At 37.5% G+C, this 27035-nt stretch overlaps 1 protein-coding gene across 1 annotated transcript in view; it reads left to right on the top strand.

Annotated features, from left to right (window-relative positions):
* The window catches only part of LAMA1 (laminin subunit alpha 1), a 79405-nt gene that overhangs the window by 44148 nt on the left and 8222 nt on the right, over positions 1 to 27035 (top strand). Inside the window, exons 33-57 of the mRNA XM_005153483.4 lie at positions 605 to 703; positions 2208 to 2319; positions 2486 to 2648; positions 4903 to 5113; positions 5340 to 5456; positions 5555 to 5718; positions 6855 to 6993; positions 8244 to 8337; positions 9563 to 9679; positions 11549 to 11731; positions 12047 to 12201; positions 14685 to 14828; positions 15608 to 15741; positions 15861 to 16011; positions 16533 to 16657; positions 17593 to 17743; positions 18834 to 18978; positions 20224 to 20365; positions 21525 to 21639; positions 21810 to 21980; positions 22628 to 22779; positions 23293 to 23478; positions 23938 to 24097; positions 25204 to 25316; positions 26385 to 26574. Coding sequence (XP_005153540.2) covers positions 605 to 703; positions 2208 to 2319; positions 2486 to 2648; positions 4903 to 5113; positions 5340 to 5456; positions 5555 to 5718; positions 6855 to 6993; positions 8244 to 8337; positions 9563 to 9679; positions 11549 to 11731; positions 12047 to 12201; positions 14685 to 14828; positions 15608 to 15741; positions 15861 to 16011; positions 16533 to 16657; positions 17593 to 17743; positions 18834 to 18978; positions 20224 to 20365; positions 21525 to 21639; positions 21810 to 21980; positions 22628 to 22779; positions 23293 to 23478; positions 23938 to 24097; positions 25204 to 25316; positions 26385 to 26574 — 3633 coding nt within the window. The remainder of the gene's footprint in view (positions 1 to 604; positions 704 to 2207; positions 2320 to 2485; positions 2649 to 4902; positions 5114 to 5339; positions 5457 to 5554; positions 5719 to 6854; positions 6994 to 8243; positions 8338 to 9562; positions 9680 to 11548; positions 11732 to 12046; positions 12202 to 14684; positions 14829 to 15607; positions 15742 to 15860; positions 16012 to 16532; positions 16658 to 17592; positions 17744 to 18833; positions 18979 to 20223; positions 20366 to 21524; positions 21640 to 21809; positions 21981 to 22627; positions 22780 to 23292; positions 23479 to 23937; positions 24098 to 25203; positions 25317 to 26384; positions 26575 to 27035) is intronic.

The raw sequence follows: 27035 nt of genomic DNA, 5'->3' as shown, positions 1-27035 counted from the left end.
AAAGTTTCTTGCATCTTTAGAGAAATGATACTCTCTTGCAGACCTTGACTGTATCATAATATGATACATTTAGATACAATGGCCTGTTTAGTGCCATACAGAGCAGTTTTGAGGTGACCTTGAAGCCAAATACAGTTTATTCTTCTCTCTTATTGGTGAGAAGATGCGCAGGGCTGCTTGTGTTACCTTACTATATCTGGAGGACCAAAATTATGAACTCCTAAGTGCCCAGCTGCTGAAACAGTAGCAGGTGTGGGACTGGATAGGAGCCTTTAATTAGACAGGCCTTGGAACTTCTCAAAGTAGGTTGTTTGGGCAGCTCAGAATATGGTGAAACTAAGAATCAAGAAAGCAGAAATTGTGCTTCCTTTCTTGTTACCTGATTGAAAGTATGACATGGCTGGACTCTTGCTTTCTTATTTAAAGAATCACGCTGTTGCATGAGCTGTAATTACTTTATGTCATCTTACATGATTTTGCAAATAATTCATTTTAAACATAAATCTTCTAAATAGTGTGAATATTTATTTTCTTCCCATAACTTTTCTGGACACACAACAAAGTCATTAAATTCCTGTATGCTGTTTCTTTTTGTTTCTTACAGGAGACTATAGTCCCTAGAGAAGATCCAACTTACTCAATAGTTACAGCAGAAGAAAGTCTCCAGAGTTTATCAAGAGGAGTTGATCAGCTGCACAAAGAGGTAGGTGCTGGCTTCTTTATTCTTAGCCTTTCTGGAGAAATCCTTTGAGATTTCATGGCATGGTACATAGAATCATAGAATAGTTAGGGTTGGAAAAGACCTTAAGGTCATCTAGTTCCAACCCCCCTGCCATGGACAGGGACACCTCACACTAAACCATGCCACCCAAGGCTTCGTCCAACCTGGCCTTGAACACTGCCAGGGATGGAGCATTCACTACCTCCCTGGACAACCCATTCCAGTGCCTCACTACCCTAACAGTAAAGAACTTCCTCCTTATATCCAATCTAAACTTCCCCTGTTTAAGTTTCAACCCATTACCCCTTGTCCTGTCACTACAGTCCCTAATGAACGTCCCTCACCAGCATCCTTATAGGCCCCCTTCAGATACTGGAAGGCTGCTATGAGGTCTCCACGCAGCTTTACCTTCTCCAGGCTGAACAGCTCCAACTTTCTCAGCCTTTCTTCATACGGGAGGTGCTCCAGTCCCCTGATCATCCTCGTGGCCCTCCTCTGGACTTGTTCCAACAGTTCCATGTCCTTTTTTATGTTGAGGTCACCAGAACTGAACACAATACTCCAAGTGAGGTCTCACAAGAGCAGAGTAGAGGGGCTGGTCACGCTTCTTTTGATGTAGCCCAGGACACGGTTGGCTTTCTGGACTGTGAGTGCACACTGAAGCTGGCTCATGTTCATTTTCTCATTGACCAACACCCCCAAGTCCTTCTCTGCAGGGCTGCTCTGAATCTCTTCTCTCCCCAACCTGTAGCTGTGCCTGGATTGCTCCAACTCAGGTGTAGGACCTTGCACTTGGCATGGTTAAGCTTCATAAGGTTGGCATCTGTCCATGTAAAAGGCAGAGAGCTGTTCAGAAATTATTGTAAATCTATAAGAGTTCAATGACCTAAAACTGGATAAAATGGGATATTTCTCACTGGTCTTAATATGTGGAGCTTTTTCAAAATTACTTCATAGCCAAATATTCACAAAAAAAGTCTTTGATACCTATAGTATGATTTTAGCAGGAATAAATCTGTTGAAAACGCACCTGAAAAGTAGGCAAGATTTGTGTTCTTTATTCAGCTTTAACATGCACACAAAAATATGGTAGGAAATTGATGATAGTACTTCAGCTGTTAGAACCCTTGCTAACCATATATACCTGACATTGTAACTATAACTAGATACTTGCACTAACAATGTTGCTACTGCTAATTGTGATCTCTTCAGAGTTAAGAAGTAGCTCTGGTATTTATGATCTTATTGATTATGAAAATAATTGATAACATAACTGATATCAGAGGCTGGAACCTTCAATATGTTTAAGACATCTGCAGGCATGGGAGCATCAGAGATGTATGAATCATATAGATATATCTTATCAAAAACCTGTTTCCTCTCACAAAGTATTCTTGATATTGGGGGAAAAAGTGTAAAAACATAGACAAATTGTATGTATTGATCAATGGTTTAGAACCGTCAAATATCTCTGATTCTATTCTAGTCATCAACGTTTTTGAAAAAAGCTTGGCAACTTAACAGAATAACTCAAGCAACCAGGAATAAAAGTCAAGAACTGACTGGATTTATTGACACAGTACATACAACCATCAAAGGTATCCTGCTTTTAAGATATAACCACTTCTTCAAAAGCATTTAGAAGGGTATTTCCTTCACAACTCTTAAAGAACTATTTACACGGAAACTGCTGCAGTTTGCATAAGGGATTCACATATAGTCTTTTTTTAATGGCATGCCTGAATTGTTTACTCTCCTACTTAGTACTTGCTGAAGTTGCCATGTCACTAAATGAAACACTGGGCCTGGATCTCCCGCTGTCCAATGCTGCATCACAGAGCCTGCAGGATGATATTTCTGCCCTTTTGGATGCATTGCGCAGGAAAGATTTTGTTCAACAGCAACATAATGCTACCAGAGTCTTAAAGTAAGCCTGTTCTACTGAAAACTATTTCACCTGTCTAAAATATGCAATACTGCTTTTTTGGAGAGGTATCTGGAGAAGCAACATGCCATAATAAGAGGCAGTATGATAGAAAACAAGCCCAGGTGGAGCTATATGAACTCTGAATTTGGAGTAACATGATTTGATATTTGGGCATCCCACATGATACTAATATAACCAAAACCTGTTCCTTTGAATATGATACAGAATTCCCTTGCAATAGTGACAAAATTCCCCTGTGAAAAAGGCTTATTGGTTTCAGATTGTTTCAGACCTGGCCCTAGTACACATCTCATTGTTGCTCTTGGCAAAGAGGCATCATAGAACTGTCTCGGTCAATTGCAAGCCCAGGAAATGTCAGATCTGCTGAAGGACATGATGATTTCTTGTCACTGGAATATGTATCACATAGATTTGCAATTGAAACCAAGGCATTTGTTTCAGCATTCTTAGCCACAGTTCACGATTGTATTCTGTTGTCTTGATTTGTCCCCAGTTAAAGGCTATTTTAAAGTGGATTTTCTATTTGTTACAAGTGCTTATAATTAGACTTGGCAACATGAAATTCTGAGTGCTTCAACAGTCAGCAAAATTGTTATTCCAGCTTCAGAAATACTAACTGTTGCCTTAGCCCACCAAAAGCTGTAGGAAAGTTAACATTGGCTTTAAGGGCGAAGATTTAGACCAGAGTGGAATATTTCTGAAAATTTTACTTTTCTTAGTGCTTAGTGCTTAGGATTAGGCAGGATAGAATGGTTGTGTTGGTAGCATGTCTGATTTTGTTCGACAGAACTTGTCCTGTGCGTGTCCTTGTGCAAATATTAAAATGTATAGAAGCTAAATGGACTAGAAAGGTATTATTTAAGCTGATACTTATTAGGAACTTGAAGTAGCAGTGTTTTTTCACTTATCAAAATGTCTCAAAATGTCCTGTTGCATAGTAACAGAATGTTCTGATTTTCAACATTTTCAACAAGCTTTTGAGTTGTTATACAAGGCATTTGTAAATTAATCTTTTCAATTATAGGCTATGTTGAAAGTTCTGAAAGTTCTCTGATAAGTGTCCTTTGGCAGGTTGAAGAAGAGAGTTAATAAGATTTGTAAGATTGTTTACTCTGCAGAATTTATCGTGCAATGCAGCTGTAAACTCAAAACAGATTTAAATAAGCAATTTGCCAGTCCATTTTTGATGGAGCAGAAGTTGCCACGTGGCTCACAGTGGACTGAGCTTTTGACAACATATTGTTAAGCAACATTTGTAACAGGTCTCTGCACATTTACCACCTAAGGCAAAGTTCCCAAGCAATTTGGAATGCAACCTTCTTACACTATGCTGAAAGAAAAGCCCTTAATGTCTTGTAAAATAGTTTCATTCTTGTAACTTTTTTAAGGCTATGGCTTCTGAGTTTAAAGACCCTGAATTATCAGGTTTTGCAAATGCACATCTGCTATTCAGTAAGGAAGATGGAATGTGTTATAATAGTGAAATAAATAAGTTTTCTTTTGCTTTGGCTGAAGATCTATATGATTTGAAAACAGGTTAGAAGGGAGAAACATTTATGTAAAAGTATAGTTACTGGAGTTGCAGTGTGCAGCATATGTGCCGAAATAAAGAATTTCAGGATCATTTTCAGTTCAGTTCCTTCAATACTGAAAAGTGTTCAAACAGAGATGCAAATATTCTCCAATAGAACAGCTGAAGTGATTAACAACTGACAAATGATTGCTTATTTCAGTGTTCATTTTAATAAGGCTATTGATTTATACTTGCCATTTAAACTTTTCAGAACTCTTGGGTATATGTCCTTCACTTCTGGTTCCATATTTCTTTTCAGTATTAATCCTAATAATTGATGTTTTGATCCCACATTCAAAATATGAATCACTAAAATTAATATATAGAGTGTTGCCAGTGGAATGTTTCACAGAGGTTTGTATGTAGGGGGATGTCCCTAATGAAGTCCAGGCAAATATGATTTATACTAATGCCTTTCCCCTTTAGACACCATGTACAAATTTTACAAACTGCATTACTGCTTTCTCCCTTAGGCAGCCATCTTTTGTTTCAGTAAGATGAGTAAGCTACCATGTGTTTGTATTCAATTATAGAAAACAATTCCAGACTTTTGTGAGAAGATGCATTTAAATTAATTTCACATGACCCCATTTTCTCCTCAGGAATTCGATGCCTAGGTTTCTACTTCACTGTTTCTTTTCTGATTTCTCTTTTTGTCAGAGCTGCAGAAAATTTGTTGATCCAGGTTCAGAGAGAGTATCTTAAGCCCCAGCAGGAGCTTGCTGATCTAAAAAATGATGCACACCGGCTCTTATCAAAGCACAACAGCAGACTGCAAGATGCCCAGGAGCTGGTGAACGAGGCACTTGCTAACATCAACGAGACCAATCGCTTGTTTCCTCTTATGTCTAGCAACCTGGCAGAGTTAAATGTAAGACTTCACAATCAGTGTTGTTGCATAAGAAATATCAAATACAAAATAATGTTTGAAAGTTGCTTTTTAGACTTTAATAAGCATGTTAATATATATGATACCTTAAAAACTCAAAGGAAATGAGACCCCTCTTTGGAAACCAAATAATTATAGTGTTATGTGAACTCATCTGCACTATAGCTGACTTTACAGACAATTACAAAATACTTGATTTATGCTGTAGGACAAAAAGCTAAAGATAAAGGAAGGTGAAGAAATCTCAACCATACTCATTAGCGAAGGGAAGGTCCTAGTGAACAGTGCTGCTACTCTTGCCCAAGATATGAAGAACTCTACATCTGTAAGTTCTTAAGTTTTAACATCCTCTTTGACACTGTCAGGTGTATTTTGCTACTGAAAAAAAAAAGATAAAAAAGGGGAAAACATTTTGTTGTGCAGGACCTAGAGGTCCACCAGGATGGGTTAGTCTTATGGAGCACCAAACTGCGACACCACGTGGATGACCTGGTGATGCAGATGTCTGTGAGAGGAGTGCTTGACCTGGTATACAGAGCCGAGGACCATGCTACCCAGATCCAAAGACTTGCAGATGCACTGGAGAGGTGATAAACTCAAGAAGTATGAAGTTGGGAGAGATTTAGAGAGATTTAATTTCGAGAGGTAGTAGCTTAATCCACTAAAAGAATTCCTGCCCATGGCAGGAGAGTTGATCTTTAAAGGTTCCTTCCAACCCGAACAATTCTGTGATCAGTTTTTATTCTCTATTTCAAGTATTTTTTCCTTTTAATGTAATGTACCTTTATTAAATTATATGGAGGTGGTTGATTATTCTCTCATTTCATGTGGCTGACTTACACAGTAACTAGTGAATTATTGAATGCCCAGAAAGTATATCATCTTATGGCTTGAAAAGCTTTTGGTCTGTGTATGAATACTTCTTGACAATATACCTTTGAATCTCATCAAGAAGCTATAACTACTGTGCCTCCATTGTTGCTTTCGAAGCGTATTGCAGAAATGAGTGGGTTGCAGTCTTAAATCTAGTCAAATGCACTCATAAAATTTTAAGGTTGGGGAGTCATTCCAGTTCAGTGGAAATCCTATCCCAGGATACAAGATTCTATATATAGAATATCCTAGAAGATTATTCTAGGTTTCTTGCTGTGTTGTCCTTTAAAGTCAGCAAATATGGGTTAAAAGTTAAATCATATCAGACTGGAAAACTTGCATGTATGTTTAAGAATAGAAAATTTTGCTCTGAGTAACAGTGAGCAACTCTGCTCGCTTCACCAGAACAAGATAAATTCAATAAAGCAAAATGTAATAAAGAAGAGTTTTAAGATGCTTGAAATTTCCTCCTAGGTTCTGTATTTTTCTACTTTGCTTTTAAGCTAGTAACCAGTTTCTGTTCTGTTTAGATGATGCAAGTTTGTTCTAAGTGACTAAGTGGCTTAAAAAATTGAAAAACTGACCATAAACAAAAAGAAACAAATCAAACCAAACCAACCAACCAAACAAAATAATTTAAAACCTTTGAGCTGGTTTGGTTTTGGTTGTTTGGGTTTTTTCCAGTTCAAAATAATAAATTTAAATCCACTTACACGAAATAGGGCAAGGTGCACTGTTTTTCAGAGTGCATCATGTATTCTAGAAAGATGTGCATGTTGTAACTGAAAATGTTAGTCCTTAATTAAGGTACTCTAATGAAAACAGAATTGCTTGTTAATTCCCTAATTAGTGGCCTCTCAAAAGTAAGAAATGTGACTCTGAACACAACTGCGACTGTCCACACCCACTCCAGCGTTAAAAGTGTGATTGAAATAACAGAGAGTTTGGCAGATGATGCATCTCGAGTTGTGAATGCCCCCTTGGATTTTGTAAGTATAGATATTAGTATTTTGATTAACTTCTTTTCCTTTCTTATTTGGAATATTTTTCTAGTTGGCTTTACACATGCTGAAATTGGAGTATGGCAGCCTGTCCCACCAACTAGTATATGTTGTATCTTGAATCTGTACTCAAGGCAGTAATGGTACCAGATTTCATGTTCTGTTTACCTTGCTTTTCTCTCTGCCACAGTACTGTTTTACCTTTTTTTTTTTGGGGGGGGGGGGGGGTGGTTTGGGGAGGGTGGGGGTGTTTGTTTGGTTTTAGTGTCTAAAGCGCGGTTGACTGGACTTGAGCCTATGAATGCTTGTATTAATCGTCTGAAATGCATTCCTATAGTTCTCAAACCTCTGGTGCTCCCTTCCACCTTTGGAATTGTTCAACCATCTCCTTTGACCTGTCCCACTTCCATTTCTAGCTATGTATTCCCAGCCACAACTATTTTGCTTAGTTAAAGACATTTCATAACTAAATGTATGTATGTCTGTATCTCCTCTGCTATCCCTCTGCCTTGCAAGATTATGGGGTTGTTGTTGAAACAGTAGATTAAAAAGACCTGACCACTTCCCAGTCTGACTTTATTACTTTCCTATTATCCTGTTTCCCCCAGTTTATTTTTTTTTCTGCTTTTCCTGATTTTAAAACCAAGGAAGGAATAGGCTATATTTTTGAAGTGTCATGCACATTTATACCTGGAGAAACAAATATGTGACAATCTAGTTACATGATTGTGATCAAAATAATTGGCATAGTTTTGTGAACTTGTATGTTGTTTTATAGTGCTCTGTCTTATTAAAGCTTTGTAAGGCATAAATCCCTTAAGGTACTTATGCAAATTTTTCATTTGGAGAAATGGATTAACAGAACATTTTAAAAACTGTGATTTTGAAATATCTCACTTTACAGTGCTCAGTGTGGGAATTTTGACTTAGGCCTGGAACTGAAATTCCTGATGTTCCAAAAGGTAACACTGAATCAGAAGCAGTGTTCAAACTAGAATATGGTAGGTTTTGTTTTATAGGCATCCTTTCTATTAATTCACGGAGAGATTCAATGTCACTTTCTTGGACAAATTATGGCAACATCTATTTTTTTAATTGATGCATAATAGGTAATAAATAGGCTATCTCATTAACAGGGAGAATGTTCAGTAACTTGAAGTAGACATCCACAGATACTTAAGTATTTTCAGTTGAATTTGTGTTTTTCATATCTAGCAATTGATGTCTCTTTTTTTCAGCCAGAGGAATCTCTAAGTCTTCTTGGGAAAGAAGTTCTACTTTCCAGCTCCAAATTTCAGAATGAAGCTAAAAATCTGAAAAAAAGAAGTGATGGTCAGTACTTTAGAGTTCAGGTTTCTGCTTGTATTTCTTTTTCACTATACTGTTCTGTGTTTGGGTGTTTTGTAGTTTTATTTGGATTTTTTTTTAGTAAGTATAAGCTAAGGTAAAATACTACATATGACTATATATGAATTTAGGCATATTTTCATACCATTAAGTTTAATGTATTATGGAGTTATGTGGTATTTTACCTTTTGGTGAGAATATAATAATTTTTCTCTGGAAGCATTTAATAAATAGCCTTCACTATACCTCATTTACCTCTAAGCAGTGCTTTCTTTAAATGGCTGTTATTCCAAATTTTATGAATTAAAGCATTAGAGATTGTGCAGTAGACAAAGAACAAACATAATTCTAGAAGAAAGTCATTCATCCAATTTTATGTGAAAAATCGTGGATTTACACAAGTATGTAGGATGATATATTTAAATCAATAATTTTTACTTGTTTATATCGCTGAAATACAGTAACAAACTGAACTTTGTCTGTAGAAATGGCCTTTTGGCTCAGAATCCATCTGAAAATTCCAAAATTTGTTTGTTTTGTTATCACTCTAAAGCAGTGAAGTCTGAACCATAGAAATTCAAAAGCATTTTCAACAGAGTTGTGTAGGAGCAGAGGCTGGCTCTAAGGGAAATTTTGGACAGAATTGGACAGGAAGTGAATGTTTCACAGAGATAAGTTGTAATTGTAAAATGGTCTTGCTTTTAATATCAATGGCTTCACAAACATATATATGCTTTATGTAATTCAGATGGACAGAATGCATACCTTTTTTTGTTCTTCTGCTCTACATATTTTTATTTCTAGTGAGAAGATTCTGCAAACAAATCACAGACAAATATAAGAAAAAATACTTAGGGCTCCTGACAGCTATCACAAAAACTGAAGGACATCATACAAATTATAAGAGTTTCCAGTCATGGAAACATTTTAATTTATAGCCTTTTCCTAACTGTATTTCTACTAATTCAGTCTGATAGAATTGGCCCAAAAGGGTAACTTTGAATGGAAGAGCACCCATGGGAGCTTATCTGTGTGTACTGCATTTATTTTGATTTCCTATTTGTAATATGCCCTGTTGGGAAAAACAAAACCAAAAAGGTTCAGTTAATTAAATAAGTGAATGCTTGTTGTTATCCCTATACTTAGGGTTTGTGTGGGTTGTATGGTATTTTTTTATGCATAGAAAAATCACACTTATTTCTTCCAACAGGCCTTTTATTTGGATTGAATGGGTTGAACAAGAAGGTAGAAAAGATTCAGGAAAGTACTAATAAAATTGTCAACCAGCTTAATGATTCTCTGGTGACACTAAGAGCATTGCCTAATGGTAAGTGAAATTTATATTGACATTCTTCTTACTACAGAACCATCTAGTACAATTGAAATAAAATCCTGCTTATTGTCTGATTGCAGAGATCTTGCAATAAGCTATACTCAGCCTTCTCCCTTACAAGGAATACTTTCTTTTTTTTTTTTTTTGGGTAAACATTGAAATGTAACTGGATTATCATAAGATCTGCACTGATTCCCATTTCATACTGCTGTAAAACAGGAGGGGGTCTGATAGCCATACAGTTATATTGATGTGAGAAGAGAGTGAAGACATAGAATGTTTAATCCCACATGGAGAGAAACTTTTATATAGAATTGTGAGGTTTTGCTTTCTTTGGATAGCTTATCTCAGAATTGTTTATACTGCACTGTGAATCTTATCATCTGCATCTAAATGTTTTCTTGTAAATGCTGACTTCATTTAACCTTTCAAAATGTTCTTTCTGTGTTTTTTCCAAAACAAAGAATTCCCTAAAAAAAAAAAGTAACTATTTTGGATAAAGGTAAGATCTAGAGTTCATGGAAACTAACAGCAAATGTCTTTAAAGTTGTAACAGGGTCTGAAATACTTTGCCAACCTTAATAACAGTTTTTAAATAGAAAAGCACTCATAAAGAACTCCTGCCTCAGTTTTTGGATTGTACTGCGTGTCCAAATTAGAATGGTAAATCCAAAGCTTTTTAAAAATACCTATTTACAACTCAGGCTCTTAATTCACGCTAAAGGGTGATATTAGTGACAAAGTTACAATGGATATTAATTGCAGCATAAAGGTACACATGGAAAATTAAGGCATTATGAAAATCATCCTCCTTAACTCACAGCATTGTTTGGTTTCATTTTTGCTGTTATACTTCCAGAAGTTTTCTTTTGCTTTTCATTCTGCTCTGGGCAGAGATTAATGGTGGCATTGCGTTCTGTACAAGGTACTAGTGATGAAGAAGGAGCCCTGTAGACCTAAATCAGTCCTTTTGTGCCAGCTGCAGCATCTTACCACTATTCTGGGCACAGGGAGTGAAAGGGGCAGGCCAAGATTGGGATAAAATTGGCACTTATATTTAGCACATCCACTATATATAAGTGATCATAGCTCAAAGCAAAGGGTGTAATAGACTTCTGCACTAGCGACTCTGAGTGCCAACACTCATTCAGGGAACTTAAACACTATAAACTTGATGTATTCATATAATCTTCCTTTTAGAATAGGCAGAACCAAGTTCCCCATCACTGTGTTCTATTTCTGTATTGTATTCAGAGCTGGTCATGAAAAATAAAAAAAAAATTCTAGAATTCAAAGCTTGGATTAATCAAGTGTTTTGATCAAAAGACTTGAAAATCTAAACCAATGAGCCTTAACTAAAATTGCTGAAAATTCTATTATTTATATTTGTGTGTAATATATTTTATTATTATATATCTCCGTGTGTGTGTATGTACCAGAAAAAGTAACTACATCTACAGCTATATTCACATGTGTATCACCTGCTGGGGAACATTTATCATTATTTTTGTTCAGGGCCGTAGCTGTGGCCATTTTCAAGCTTAATAACAGGGCAAGAGGAGTTGCAGCAGCCTCCTGGCATTCCAGTTTCATAGAACATAAACTTTTCACTCTATAAGACATGGCACATTCAAGTTAAGCAAAGTTAGATCACAGTAGGTCTTGATTTCGTGCTCCCCTCACAGACTGAAAAATACAGAAACCCAAAAACATAACTCTTACTATGAAAATAACAGAGCTGGCAGCATTTCTTGTGTTTCAACTATATTTGTAATTATGTTGTTATGAAGTCAGGCATTTATTACTCCCAAATATGTATGAAAGCTGTGATTTTTTTTTTTTAACCTGTGAACTGTGTTTCAGCTACAAGGAAATACATGCTTGAGGTGAAAGAGCTAGCTGTGTCTGCAAACACCAGTGCTGTGGTGGGTTTAAATCACTTTGGGGATTTCAGTCAAAAGCTGCTGAATACCTCTTCTGCATTGTCCCGAGTTAATGACACATTGAGGAAAACTACCGAACTTATAACTGATTCATCAAAAGCTGGTAAGTTTGCTGCTTCACTGCTCTTCAGAAATGTCACTGCTTGCAGAAGCAGTACTAATATTCAATTTTAATAGGCATTAAATATGAGTCTGATGGACTGAAAATTTCTTCCTAATTCAATAAAAATGTGCTAACTTTTTAAAAGACTTCTAGAGGATTCACATGGGATACCCTTAAGTAGGCATATTCCTTATTGATGCTTAAAATTGCTGAAAACAAAATGATCAGAAACAGGCCACCATGGCTAAGTATTTTAGCAACCAAAACTACATTTCTCTTTCAACCTGCCTCAACATTTCATTTATCTTTTGGCAGCAATCACAGCTGAAGAACAAGTTAAAGAAGTTGAAGCACAAGCGCGTCTTTTATTGGATAGGCTGAAACCTTTAAAAATGTTAGAGGAGAACCTGAACAGAAACCTGTCTGAAATTAAAGAGCTCATCAGCCAGGCCCGTAAACAGGCAGCATCTGTAAGTTGAGTTATCCCAGACTTAACTGGCTTCACTTTCACTTTTAGCAGGGAAGTTCTGTGACATAAAGATCCTAAAATCAAGTACCTGGTTGTTCTGGGTTCTGAATGAAATCCAAGGGTACTGATGGAATCCAAGTACTGACTGATGCTAAAGTCATACTGACAGGGCTGTTAGAACGTTTTATATTTTTCATGTCAAGTTTCCTACTGCATTTGTGAGTTTGTCTGAACAGCAAGACAGTAACTTAATTATTATTTCCTTTTGTTCCCTATAAAAATAATGAAACACAATATGTCAGAAAGCAATCAGAAGAAATACTCTGGTGAGAAAGAAATAAAAGAGGGGATGGTGCTGCCATTCTTTTTAGGACAAAATGTTAATTTCTGAGTTTATGTTAGAGATTGATGTGGGGTGTTCCATATATCAGTATCACTACAAATTTTTTAACAATAATATTGATTCCATCAATAAATTTGCCATCTACACCCTGCCATGTACATATGTTCTATGCAAGAAGCTGCCATACATCCAGAATACTTTAAGACAAACAAGATACTTGGTTTTAAATCTCTGCTCTCCTCCTTAATGACAACAAAAGTGAGTCAGCTGTATTATGGACCTCATTAAACTGTGAGAGGAATATGAAAATGAGTTTGCTCTCAATAATTTTTGTATGCCTTTGGCTTTAGTATGGGGATATTATTGTAAGATTTAAGGAGGGTTTGTTTTAAAAAATAAAAGGCTTTCAGTTCTTTCTGCAAATCTCCTTAATTATATGGTTATTGCTTCTCTGTCACAGTCTACTGAAGATTAATGAAGCCACGAGTAGCATTTTTTGAAGTGTCATAAACCACAGAGGTTCCTAGCAGGGTAGCAAGAAGTATTGGCAAAATCCCCAATTCCATTTTTGAGAGTTTGTTCTGTTTTGTAAATTTCTACTAGAGGACAGAAACTTTATGTATCTGTGTCCATACGCATACCCACACGTGTCCTTTATGTGTCTAGATGTTAGAGGCATATTCAAGGATGCTGATGTAGTTAAGGTTTTTCTGTTGTTAAAATGGGTCATTACACTACCCAGTTCCATGCAGTTTGATGCATTTAGCTTGAACTGATGTCCTGTCAGTATGCTGGACAGTGTTCAAAGGAGTTACAGAATCATAGAATGGTTAGGATTGGAAAGGACCTTAAGATCACGTAGTTCCAACCCCCCTGCCATGGGCAGGGACACCTTACACTGGACCTTGTCACCCAATGCAACATCCAACCAGGCCCTGAACACCGCCAGGGATGGAGCATTTCCCACTTCTATGAGCAACCTGTTTCATTTCCTCGCCACCCTCACAGTAAAGAATGTCTTCCTTATGACCTGGACCTCCTCTGTTTAAGTTTAAACCCATTACTCATTCTACTATCACTACAGTCCCTAATGAAGAGTCCCTCTCCAGCACCCTTGTAGGCTCCCTTCATATACTGGAAGGCTGCTGTGATGCCTACGCACAGCTTCTCTTCTCCAGGCTGAACAGCCCCGACTTTCTCAGCCTGTCTTCATATGGGAGGTGCTCCAGTCCCCTGATCATCCTCGTGGCCCTCCTCTGGACTTGTTCCAACAGTTCCATGTCCTTTTTATGTTGAGAACACCAAAACTGTAAATAATACTCCAGGTGAGGCCTCACAAGAGCAGAGCAGAGGGGCAGGATCATCTCCTTCGACCTGCTGGTCACACTTCTTTTGATGCAGCCCAGGATACGGTTGGCTTTCTGGGCTGTGAGCACACACTGCCATCTCAGGTTCAGTTGCTCATCAACCAACATCCCCAAGTCCATCTCTACAGGGCTGCTCTGAATCTCTTCTCTGCCCAGCCTGTAGCTGTGTCTGGGATTGTCCTGAGTTAGTGGCATCATAACAGGAATCTGAATATGTCTACTTAATATTTAAAAAGTTTAACTTGTAATACATTCACAAATGTGTTTTGTGAATAATCATGTAAGCTGTGTTGTAAGACTTTGAAATAACCAGAATTATTGCAGACTGTCTGGCTTTTATAGTTTTGTTTTTTACTCTCAAAATAGAGTAGAAATTGTTGTGGGGTTATTTTTTGGGTTTTTTTTCCCTTTCAGATTTTGAATTTCTGTATCTTTATTTCCTGGTATTATTATAGTGGCCTTTTCTGATACATGGGCTTCTGACCCAAGTTTTATTGTTATATTCTGAAGTAGTTGAATATTTTGGTTAACTGTCTTTTAATATCCCAATTGAATGAGTGAATTATGACAGATTTAATTCTTTTCTATTTGTGAATCACTTTGTCAAGTGATACCAAGGAGGTTGCTAAGATCAGGTAGCAATACTTATATTGCATGAAAGTATCTCAGGAAAAGGATTGCATTTGTTGGTAGGAGCTATGTACATATTCCAGAATATATGGGCTGTGTACACCGAGACTTGACTAGATTCTGTTTCCCTCTTCCCCCTCCCAGATTAAAGTTGCAGTATCAGCAGACAGAGATTGCATTCGTGCCTACCAACCCCAGATTTCATCTACGAATTACAATACCTTAACACTCAATGTGAAAACTGCTGAACCAGATAACCTCCTTTTCTACCTGGGTAGCAATGGAAATGTAAGTTTCTGGCATACATTTACTAGAGTTGATGGTATTCAAGTATTCTAAATCACCATATATGTCTTTTCATACTTGACTTCAAACTAAGTATCAAAGTGAGGCCCTTTGAAGACAAATGGGTTCACTGGGGGTTGAAACGTTTTTGTGCCTTAAATGATTCCAGAGATCCTCAAAGACACAGAATAAAAGCACTGATTCCTTAGCATTGCATCTCAGCCATGTCATGAAACTCTTGCTTCCTATTTCCATGCTGTGCATTAACTTCGTGGAGTGTAACACAATATGTGATCCTCTCATGTAGTATTTTGGAGTATATGAAACGATTTGCTTGGTATCAGAAAGTACTTGAATTTGGCCCTCATGATCAAGGTGCATCCACCAGCTTCAAAGGGAGATGGTAACTCACTGTCACATTGACTTCCCTCTGTAATCCTATTAAATGCACAGCTGATAGCTCCTTGTGGCATGCTATCATGTGACAGTACTATTTTACAGACTGGTAGGTCACTTCACATGCACTTAAAAGGGCACATTTCTATATGTGTGTGTGTGTACATCTCATGTTTGTATATAACTGTAAAGAGCATTCACCTTTTATGTAAGCTGAGAGTTGGGTTTTTTTTTGTTAAAATTTAGAATAAGTAAAAAGTTACTGGGCCTGATTTTGCTAAACGTCAGGTCCTGTAATACGGGATTTAAACATACGAACCTGGAAAGACTTTATCAATATTACATGTTAAAATACACATATTAGAATAAGGCCTGCTGTTTTTCAGGCAGACTTCCTTGCAGTGGAGATGCGACGTGGTAAAGTAGCTCTTCTTTGGGACTTGGGCTCTGGATCAACAAGAGTAGAATACCCTGATTTTCAAATTGACAACAACAAATGGCACAGGATACATGCAACCAGGTAACTAAAATGAAAATGGCATACATGTTGAACACAAACCATCTTCTGAGTTTTCCAGTGATAAGGTTTTCTTGTCCTTAAAAAGTGAAGCCAATAGCATATGTATTTTTACTTGGCAGGTTTGGAAAAACCGGTACACTTAGCATAGAGGAAATGAACTCCAATCAGAAGCCTTCATCTAAATCTGCAACCTCTCCGGGGACAGCCAGCGTACTGGATGTTAACAAATCAACCCTAATGTTTATTGGAGGACTTGGAGGGCAAATCAAGGTTAAATTTTAACGCCAGCATTCTGTAAAATGATTTTAACATGTTTGAGATACACTATACACTATGAGTAGGTTACTTCATGCCAGGTACTCTGAACATAAAGCAAAGATTCTATAAGGATGTTCTAGTATCCTGAAGTTAAATTTGCCTGGAAACTTGCTGCACAAAGTGTTAACCAAGACAGGTTGTATGTGCATGCATGATGCATGGACATTACACAATGAATTAGTTTCTAATTTCCTTTTTCTGTGGCTTCTTTCAGTTTGCATTGTTATTTGTGCCATAAGACGTGGAAGTCAGTCAAGGGCATAGTTATTTTACTTTTTTCCTTGCTGCAAAACTGATCTATTATGTTGTAAACCATAATTGTTAATAGTTAGGCTAAAACATGTTGTTCCTTGATTATGATTTGTATCTAACAAAATTAGAGGTCAGGGAAAACAACCAAGCAAAAATTTGGCTGCATAATTTTCAGAGTACTTAACATTAATTGGATTCATGATGTATTTCTTGTCTTTTAGAAATCGCCTGCTGTTAAGGTGACTCATTTTAAAGGGTGCATGGGAGAGGCATCCTTGAATGGCAAATCTATTGGTCTTTGGAACTACATGGAAAAAGAGGGCAAGTGCAATGGCTGTTTTGGAAGGTATTTTGTCTCACTCCCTTTTTTGTAGCAGACTGAGTAAGTTACGTATGTAATATGTATTTCTGTGCTAGGTAAAAATAATGAGCTTGGACAAATTGCAGTTTTTCATTAGTGATTAACTGGCGCTGAATGTGCCAGCAGTGTCAAATAATTGTATGGGATATTATCACTTATTAATTACTTTTTCAGAAGAGTTCTACTGCTGTGGCCTATTTCGTGCATTGAAAGTAGGGACTGCCAGTGAACCACACTATTTCGGAATGTTTGCTTTCCAGTAATTTCCAGCAAGATAGATTTATTCTCTCCTAGGGTAAAAAACAGTGTAAAGCGTTCTTATTAAAACAATCCATAGCAAAACTGTAGCCAGTGAGCTTACTACCTTTCTTGTAACTAATTACAGACTTCACTATTTTTATGTTTAAGGAACTGAAAAGAAATAGGCTTGACCATATTCTCTTTTGCAGAATGTTTCATTTAGAAACAGCAGAGGGTGCTGCTTGATTATATGAGAATTTTTTTACAAGTACTATGTTGCAGGAAAAGGGGCTAATAGGACAATATTGTAAGTGCAGATACACAAAGCATTTTGATAAATGGATGACATGTATTAATTAAGAGGGTGTATGTTGTGACAATTATGTTTTCCCTTAAGAAATGGGTTTTTTTCATACATCAGGGAAAAACATTTTTTATCTTGTATACATCCTTCCTTATGGTTAAATTGTGTGTTGTGAGACTCTATAATGAAAACAGCCTTTGGCTGGAATCCTTTAGTTATTCATAACATCAAGATTTAAGTCTTTTTCTACGCTTTCTAGCCATACTGCCTGGGGGCTGCACCAACTGATCTAACTTTTCATATGTTTTATATAAAAATGACTGGAAAACCAGAAATCTTCAGCTAACATTTTTAATTTGTTTTTTTACTTCCGTAGCCCACAGGATGAGGACACTTCATTCCATTTTGATGGCAGTGGATACTCAGTTGTGGAGAAGGCACTCCGCTCAACAGTGACCCAGATAATAATATTTTTCAGTACCTTTTCACCCAATGGGCTTCTTCTATATCTTGCTTCAAATGGCACTGTAAGAAAATTGATCGGATTCTTAAACTGTCAAAACCTGTTTAGATAACTTGATGGTTTCTTGCCATCTTTGTTATTTTTCAATTTATGTGTATTAAACCAAGTTATTATCTTTCTATAGATTATTACATGTGATTGACATCATAAGACATAAAAGTAAATACAGGAACCCTAGAGATGGCTCTCTAGAGCAAATAGTCACATATTCTAAGGACAAAATTAAGCAATAAAAAGAATCATCTGTGATTTGTTTTAATCCTAGACTAAAATTAATGACTATTTAACTAAAAGAAACAGTAGGAAAAACAAACTAGTTTTGTTTAATTGAAGGAACATTTTCAGAATGTAAAATCTTTTGGAACTGAGCTTGTAGAAGGACAACATAATGTTGAGTAGGCATATTGGATTAAATCCATAAGGTGGAAATTCAGTAAACTGAAATAAATGAAATAAAACTCCCTGCAACAACAGTATAACCTAGACCCATCTCAAGACCTTCACCATCATGTTATGCAGTTTAGCTGGTGGTTTTCTTTTCCTGGAGGACAAATTTTGTTTAGATACAGATTGTTTCAGAGTCCCTGCATTATTCATTTGCTTTGTTATGCACTCACTGCTATGATGTCTGACTTAAGTTTTGTCATAGGGGGCACTTTTAATACGATTCAGAAAGTCTTTTTACTGCGTGAAGAAGCTCTTTGCTTCTTGCTGAGCGAACACTGTAGTGTTTGATCACTATGCTATCAGTCAAATCAAATTACTGTCAACTTCATCCAAAAAAAGGCAAATATGACCTTTTATATTTAAACCTTCCTCTGCTGAATAATCAAGCCTCATGATGCATATAAGTACAAATAGCAACAAAACAAAACAAAAAGACATCCTTGTGAGGTATACATAAAATAATTTCCCTAAACATAGTGAAGATAAGTATCTTGGGCCTAACAAATAGTCTAGGTACCCAAGTTCCCAAACCCTTTTCACACAGTAGCCCAAACCTGCCAAGGACGCATCATTTTGGAAGATTTTATTTCCAGGAATTTCATCTGTTTGGTTTTTGTCATTGTTTTGTTTGTTTGTTTCCCTTACAGAGAGATTTCTTGTCCCTTGAGCTTGTCGATGGCAAAGTGAGACTAACTGTTGATCTAGGTTCAGGACCTCTTGCTCTGACAACAGAAAATCGTTACAACAATGGAACGTGGTACAAAATTTCATTCAGTCGGAACAAGAAACAAGGTAGGCTGCAGTCTAAAAGAAACAGGTGTCTGCACATTTACAATATCTAGGATATCCACAGGGAACATCACTGCAACCAAATTTGGTCACTTCCAATGTAGTTTCTTTAGCAATCACACCTATGTTACTTTGCTTTATAAAGGACAGCTGTGCAAATCTTGTGCTTGGTTTGGCACATTTCATAAAGAGCAAGTAGTGCAGAAGCCGACAGACAAAACTATATCAATATTCTTCAAATAGTGAAAAATCTTTGTCCAAGTCTGTATATGAGGGATCACAATTTTTTATTCTGTGTTTTAACAGTACCTAGTACAGCAGTATTTTGGGACCCATGTTTAGGAAGTAATGCAGACAATACAAATAATACATGTGTTGTGGTTTAAGTCCAGATGATAACTCAGAACTATGCAGCCACTCACTCACTGCCCCCTTTCCCTTCTCCCCCTCTGTGCAGGGTGGGGAAAAGAATCAAAAGAATGTAAACCCCATGGGTTGAGATGAGAACAGTCCAATAACTAAAGTATAATATACAAATGCTACTACTACTAATAATAATGATAATGGAAATAACAAGGGGAGAGAATATAAAACTAAAAAGGAAAGATAAAAAAACCAAACCAATAAATACAAATGATGCACAATACAACTGCTCACCACGCTCTGACTGATACCAATCCTGACCCCAGCAGCAATCTGGGCCTTCTGTGTAACTTCCCTCAGTTTATACACTGGGCAGACATGCTGTGGTATGGAATACCCTTTGGCTAATCTGGGTCAGGTGTCCTGTCCCTGCTTCCTCACAGCTTCCCGTGCCCCTCCTCACTAGCAGAGCATGAGACTGAAAAATCCTTGATTGGAGTAAGCATTACTTAGCAACAACTAAAACATCGGTGTGTTATCAGCATTGTTCTCAGACTAAAGCTGAAACACAGCACTGCACCAGCTACTAGGAAGGAGAAAATTAACTGTTACTGCTGAACCCAGGACAGCATGTTAGGATCTATAACATTATTATTGTGTATATTTTTTCCTGTAGACTTTCCCAGATCTGGTTTTAGCAGAGAGAATGAATGAGATTAGCAGAAAAGCTGGAAGTACAATGAATTATTAATTCTAAAAATAAGAAGATTGTCTGTACATGTTTTAGTCAATGAATACATTTTTCCTTATTAGAGACAGGATTGCCAAAGTGAAAAAATGTGTATTTGTGTCCTTCTCCAGATCTTTGCTCTCTTTTCTTTGCAGGAATTTTGGCAGTCATGGATGCATATAACCTTAATTATAAAGAAACCAAGCAAGGAGAATCTCCTGGGGTTGCCTCAGACCTGAACCGCTCTGATAAGGACCCAATCTTCATTGGTGGGCTGCCAAGATCAAGGATTGTGAGGTAAAATGTTCTGTTGCTTTTCCCCCTTTGCTAAGACTCCTGTCAGTAGAGGAAAAGACTTCAACAAACTCTGCTATCTCCACTGAAATTAGTGAAAATCAGTGACATCTGAAGTCTTGTCTGTGGCCATGTATACCACCACATAGTCCTTTGCCTTTAAACTCTTAACACAGTGTTTTTTGCTGATAGGTCTGACAATGCAGTTCAGATGAGAAACAAGCTTCTGGTTTTCCCCTCCATGGGTGATTTCCACAACAGCAGCCAGTGCTTTTTTGTGTCAGACTGCAGCAAGCATTCTGCTCTGCTGCCTGGAACGATGCTCCTTTGTTGTCTACCTGTGTGAGCCTTGTGTTTTCCAGATGGCAATTATGGGCGAAATTGCAGTTTGGGATAAAAATTCTACTTCAGAAAGGAGTGTTGTAATTCAGTTTTGAAACTTGGAAAAGAGGAGAAGTAATTGCCAACAGATAAAAAAAATACATTACAAATAGATATTTTATTAGCATGTCTTGTTTATACTTTTTCTGTTGCACATCCCTGCTAAACTTGTAAAATCACATTTCTTCTACTGGCTTCACTTTGCAAGTTAAAACATGGCACAAGAAATCTAATTAAGCTGTCTGCATGCTCTTGACAATAAGGTAAATTCCAGAACAATATTAGTCTCTGTGCAGTTATTACGGAGGTGCAGACTTGTTAATCTTAGGTGGCATACCAGCCATAAAGGGACTATGGTAGAATAGCTTTAGATTTCTCTGAATTAAACCTTGACCCAAATTAGGCATCCTCCAGATCTAAGAAATGCAAAAGAATTACTAGGTAGAAGTTACCCTCTACAGTTACCCTCTCACACAGCAGCCATTACATTTCGGCTGAATATTCATCTTGAAGTTTTGGAAAATGACCTGGCCTGGCAACACAGTACTACACACTTGTATACATTTCCATTTGGGGACAGTGTTAACTGACTCTTTTTAAGATCAGAATTAATATCTGCTAATAGTAAACCCCAACTTACCCCTGTTTCCACTTAAACTGGGTTGACTATAGTCTTCTGAATAGGCCTGTCTTTTTCTTATTGAAGAGAACTTAATCTCTTCTCCCAGGAGATTCCAAATATTACTCCTTGGAAAAAAAAATACCATGTTTTGTATTTCAGGAAAGGTCTTAATAGTAGAAGGTATGTAGGATGCATCAAGAATCTGGAAATATCCCGTTCAACCTTTGACTTGCTTAGAAATTCTTATGGAGTAAGGAAAGGCTGTGTATTGGAGGTAGGAGACTTTACGTTTTGTGATTTGATCTTTATTGTTACTGAACAATGAATAGTGATGTTTATAGTGATGAATCTAGGGATTTTAAGATAATCTGTTCTCTGCTTGAATTTTTTTGTTCTTCTTGCAGAGGACAAAGTCAGTAATTATTTCTCTTCCCCATAAAATAGCCTATTCGTACTGTTAACATCTTGAACAATGGATATATTGAGTTGGTGCCGAAGTCCTTAAGCCCAGAATCAGAACTGATGGCAACTTTTGCTACAAAGAACAGCAGTGGCATCATCCTTGCTGGACTCAGCAGGGGACTGGAAAAGCGACGACGTAGACAAGCACATTGGGCAAGTACTGAAAGATTTTTTTGTTTTGTTTTTGCCATTTTTATTTTGCAATATCATCAGGTTTTTATGGCTGTAACTTGCAAAGAATATGAAAGAAAAAAATATTTGGCTTAGGAAAGTTCAAATACAGAGTCAAGGTTAGGGAGCAGAGGATGTTCATTGTAACTGAGGAAAGGTGAAGGACCAGTTGAAATCTGGTATGGTTACTAGGTCCTAGAATGCTTTTGCAACAAAGAGGAAAACTGCACATGAAATGCAGAGAAGTTACCTTCTGCTTCTGTTAGTCAGAAGTAGTTAATGGAGGATTTGAGATAAACAGCTATCTCATATCTTGTGGGCTGTTTTGGAGCTCCAGGAATGCAAGGACAGCATCTTAGCAGGAATACCTGCCCCTTTCTTACTCTCTTCCTCTAAGAGGATGAGTAGGGTGATGGACCAAAGAAACTTCCAGCTCTCAGGTTTTCCATTAGAAGGCTTTACAGTCTAAGGTACTAGTACAATGCTTTCTAGCCTTTGAGTTTCATTTAAAAGTTTGTTTACAACAAAGTTGGAGGTATTTTTTTCCAAAATATGTTCCATTTATACATTGAATGAGTGACAGGAAATTGAACTATAGTTAAAAACTAATCTTCTGATTAAATCCACAGCCCTTCTTTTCCATCATGCTGATGGATGGTCATCTTGTAGTGCATGTTAATGCTGGTGATAGAGCAAGTACTAGGAAAGTAGTTCTTCAGTCTGCTCATGGAACATACAGTGATGGACAAGAACACTCTGTCATCCTAATCCGGAATAAGAGGTACATGTGACTGCAAAAGAGTACTACTTGTTTAATTGTTATATGCTGTTGTCAGTTCATTGCGCTCTCTGAGGAAGTGCCTTTGCTAACTCATTATGTGGAATAATTAGGGCTGTGTTTTTATGCTGTTAATGCAGGTGTTCTGATTTACATGGTAATTGTATACAGCATACAGCCACTGATGAAGTTATAGTTAAAAGCTCCCAAAATCTCTAGAAAGCTTGGGCCACTTGTGTAAAGTATACCAAATAGTATCAGAAAAAATATAACTATCAAAATAATTTTGAGAGATACTTAACAAAACAATTAAGAAAGAAATCTGTAAAACTTCACATGTTAAAAACTGTGTAAGCGGAAGGTCTTTTAGTTTTAAGACATTGAAAGGATTATCAAAGTAATGAAACCTCTATTTCTTAGAGCAGGACATTTTCTATGCTGAAAGGTATGCTTTTTCATTTGAAAATGAATGTCTAGAGCCCTTGTTGAATGTTTTTCCTGCTCTATCTTTTTCAGGATCATAACTGTACAGGTGGATGAAAGTAACCCTGTAGAACTGAGGCTTGGTGGATCAGCAGAAATGACACCCATCAATATTTCCAACTTCTATGCTGGTGGCATTCCAGCAGGAGAGGGCATCTCAGGGCTAAAAATGGCTGGCTCCTTTTCTGGCTGTATCAGCAATATAATTTTTAACAAGGAGTAAGTCAGAAGGGTAACTGCCCTGGTTTTGAAAACATCATATAGTAATTATTGATTATAGTTTGTAATTTCTTGCATGACATCCATTTGCCTGGTTTTTAACCTAAGACAAGCACTGGGTATTGTAACAGGCAGAAAATGGATATTACCAGCTACGTACATATCCAAATAGCATTGAAAACGTCTTTAGTATGTATAGAGACACAGCACAAAACGTAACTGTCTCCATGAAGGCTTCATCTGCATTTACAGACAGAATAGTTTTCCAAAAATGTTGTCTATTAACATTGTTCTGTCGGTGGATTATTTGCCAATTCTCAGTCTTTTTGTTCCAGTATGCCAGGTCTTTCCCTTTCTCCCATGACTAGTCAAAGACTCTGTGGAATACTCTCCTTGTGTTTGGTGAATGTAGGGAGTTTGAATTTCACCTCTTAAAATGTAGGTTTTTTTAAAATACAGGCTTTTGTATTTCACCACTTCCATGAAGTATGAACATGTGGATATGGACAGCTGCTTTTTGTCAGAGAAGCCTAAACCAGCCATACCAGAAGACATTGAGATTCAGCCTGAACTTCGAGCTTTGCCAGTTCCCCTGAGGCCTCTTACAGACACAAAAAAAGTATGTATTACAGCAAAGCTTTATTACTTCTTCTAGGAAAGTGTTCAACAAGAAGATGTGTTTTAGCTTTGTGGAGAATTTTCAAAGTATGGACAGTGTATATTTATTTCTTCTGTGGTACAGAACGGTTCAAGGGATGTGAATTTGAAATTATTATTTCTCATAGAAACACTGTGATAGAAACCTTTGTAACAGCCTGATGACCTTTTGGAAACGAAATGTAGTTAGGTTTGACATTGTTCAGGCAGCAACACTAAAAAAGAAAAGGACAAGTGGCGTGATAGTTCTCCAGCTGAAAGACTTGGAAGCAATTATTACATCTCATGTGTTCCTACCAAAGTGTCTCTGTGCTGAGTTTTGTATTAGCTGTGCAGTTCAGCATTCACGTTTTCCTGGTCACACATGCTTTGTGTCAAAAGAGGAGGTAGAAACCATTCCAGAGACACACAGTGTCTGAATGCAGCTTGCATGGCACCTGTTTCCTCTCACACAGACCCTGTTCCCAGGGGAGATGGAAGCATTACTTCTCTCCTTCTGCAGCTGCACATCTTTATAATGAAGTGTTTCCAAAGCATCCTGAAATAATTTTTTCTGTGGCAACAGAAAGCAGGATTTTATATATTTCATACAACTGTGGCTATAAAAAGAACTAAGTTGTCCTTCTTACAGCTAAAGTATAGCTTTGGCTCATACTCTGTTACTCAGCTCTCCATCTTCCAAATCATAACAAAAATGTGCATCTTCACTAAATGGGAGAATATTTCTACCGAGTCCATGAGATTTTCACTCTGAAATTGTACTCTGTCTTCCAGCATTTGTTATCAAAAGGGCTATTAATTGAGACAAATGGTGAATGAATACTTCTCAAACTGCAAACATTTCTCAAAAAAGACAAGTGCTGTCCATGAGGCATAGCTTAATCATTAGGACTAGTTCTTTTTGAGCCTAAGGACAGCTCAGAATGATTGGAGTTTAGCTAATTGATGTTGCTGTATACTTTGTGGTTATTGTGTGGTTCAGGTTTGCTCCTTACAAAGCTCTGCCATTCAGCACTTGCTGGTCACCACCTGATACTACTGTTCTTAATAAAATCCTTTCATTAACAGGTTGTTTGTGCAAAAGATGAGTTACCTGATCATGTTCAAGGTGCCCATCAGTTTGGACTTGCCAAAGGCAGCCATATGACACTGCTCTTCAATCAGTCTATTGTCAGGAAGAAGTGAGTATATCCTGAATCACACATGCACACAGTGTACTACTTTGTATTGAGTTACAAGACGCGCAGTGATGGTTTTCATGAGTGATCACTGCATTACCAGCTTTTAGTATGGCACTCACTTCAGGTTTCTTTGGATTCCTCACTGTAGAAGGCATCACTACAACTGCAGTGTAATTAATGTCTTTCCCAGGTTTGGTCATGAGTTTAATTCATGGTCAAAGTTCCACATTTTTTTCCCCCGTCAGATTTAAAAGCCCCACGGTACCACCTTCTGGAAGTATTTTTTCACATACAATGCTCAGCTGTTCCCTGCTCTTGTGACTGATACAGATACATCTCACCCCCTGCTCACCAGATTTTCTGCAATTGCACCTTCCATGTCTGCTTCACTCCCCAGGTCACTGAAGGAGATAAGACTACTGAGACTAATTCTGTTGAGACTTAATAGGCAATAGCCCCTCTGCCACTCATACTCGTTTGAGAGGCTCCCAACAAGGTCCCCAAAACACAGACTGCATATGCTTCTTTCAACTCAGGAAGCCTCTGCAGGGACTGAGAAAAGAGTTGTTTTTTCCCTTCTAGCTCTTATGTTCTAATTATTGAACATAAGGACATTGCAGAGAATTGGTGCTATGTAGTCTGAACTTAGTGTCTCCATAATAAATGGCTTAATCAACTCCTCTACCTTTTATGCTGCCTCCTGTTCTCAGTCTGCCTATTAAATCCCAGCAAGCCTGGCTAATAGTAATGGATGCCATCCCCTTATCCTGGAATTCATTCCTTTCTTGGGGCAGTAGGCAAGCCTGCAGTCACGAGCAGTTGAGCCTGTCCCTCTTAAAGCCCAGCTTACTCTGGCAAGCCCTTTTTGTGTCTCTGACAGGTACAGCACTGATTTCTATTATGAAATATATTATGGGTCATACTTGCTTAGAATCAATGCAAATTCTACTTTTCTGACCTTTGTAATGATAAATTTCATTTCCTAAGAAGGCTGTTCTCTGCCTCAAGAAAAGCTTTGTATCAGTGCAGAAGAAATACTTTCAGTAACACTGAATTTTTATTGTTTAGACTTTCTGTCCAGCTGAATCTCAGAACCTTTGCCTCCAGTGGCCTGATTTACTACATGGCTCACCAGAACCAGGTTGATTATGCAGCCCTACAGCTTCATGGGGGACAGCTCTATTTCTCATTTGATCTAGGCAAAGGAAAAGCGGTAGCGTTTCACCCTGCTGTTATCAATGATGGAAAATGGCATACGGTAGGTAGTCACCAATCTGGTACTCCATTTCCTCTTCCCTGAAGATCCTGGGATGTTTTTTTTCTGCCTTTCCTTATGCTTTCTGTTTTACAGCAGCAAACAGGTTTTAACCCAGTCACGAAACCGTTCAGATAACTTGTGTTTGAATGTAATTATTTCCTTTTTAAGTTTTCATTGATTATGCATCAATTTCAGCATCCAACTATCATAAAGTGTCTCAGGTTATTTAGAAATCCAACTGTGTAATAACAGTCATCTTCAGCAGAAAAAAACCCAACACAGAGGTCTAGAAATTATGTTTCCACACAGAGAGCTTTCTGTGCACTATGCCACCAAAGACCTGCAACTGCCTGAGAGGGTGAAAGAGATTTATGGGTGCAGAGTTTCTCCTTTCTCCCACATGCTGCTTAATACATGACCATGTCATAGCAGCTAGTACTAGCAGGGAAGCACTTTTTCCT

Source organism: Melopsittacus undulatus, chromosome 1, assembly GCF_012275295.1.
Source record: "Melopsittacus undulatus isolate bMelUnd1 chromosome 1, bMelUnd1.mat.Z, whole genome shotgun sequence".
Classification (NCBI taxonomy): Eukaryota; Metazoa; Chordata; class Aves; order Psittaciformes; family Psittaculidae; genus Melopsittacus; species Melopsittacus undulatus.
Note: the sequence above shows the minus strand (reverse complement) of the source record. Positions and strands in the feature narration are given on the sequence as shown.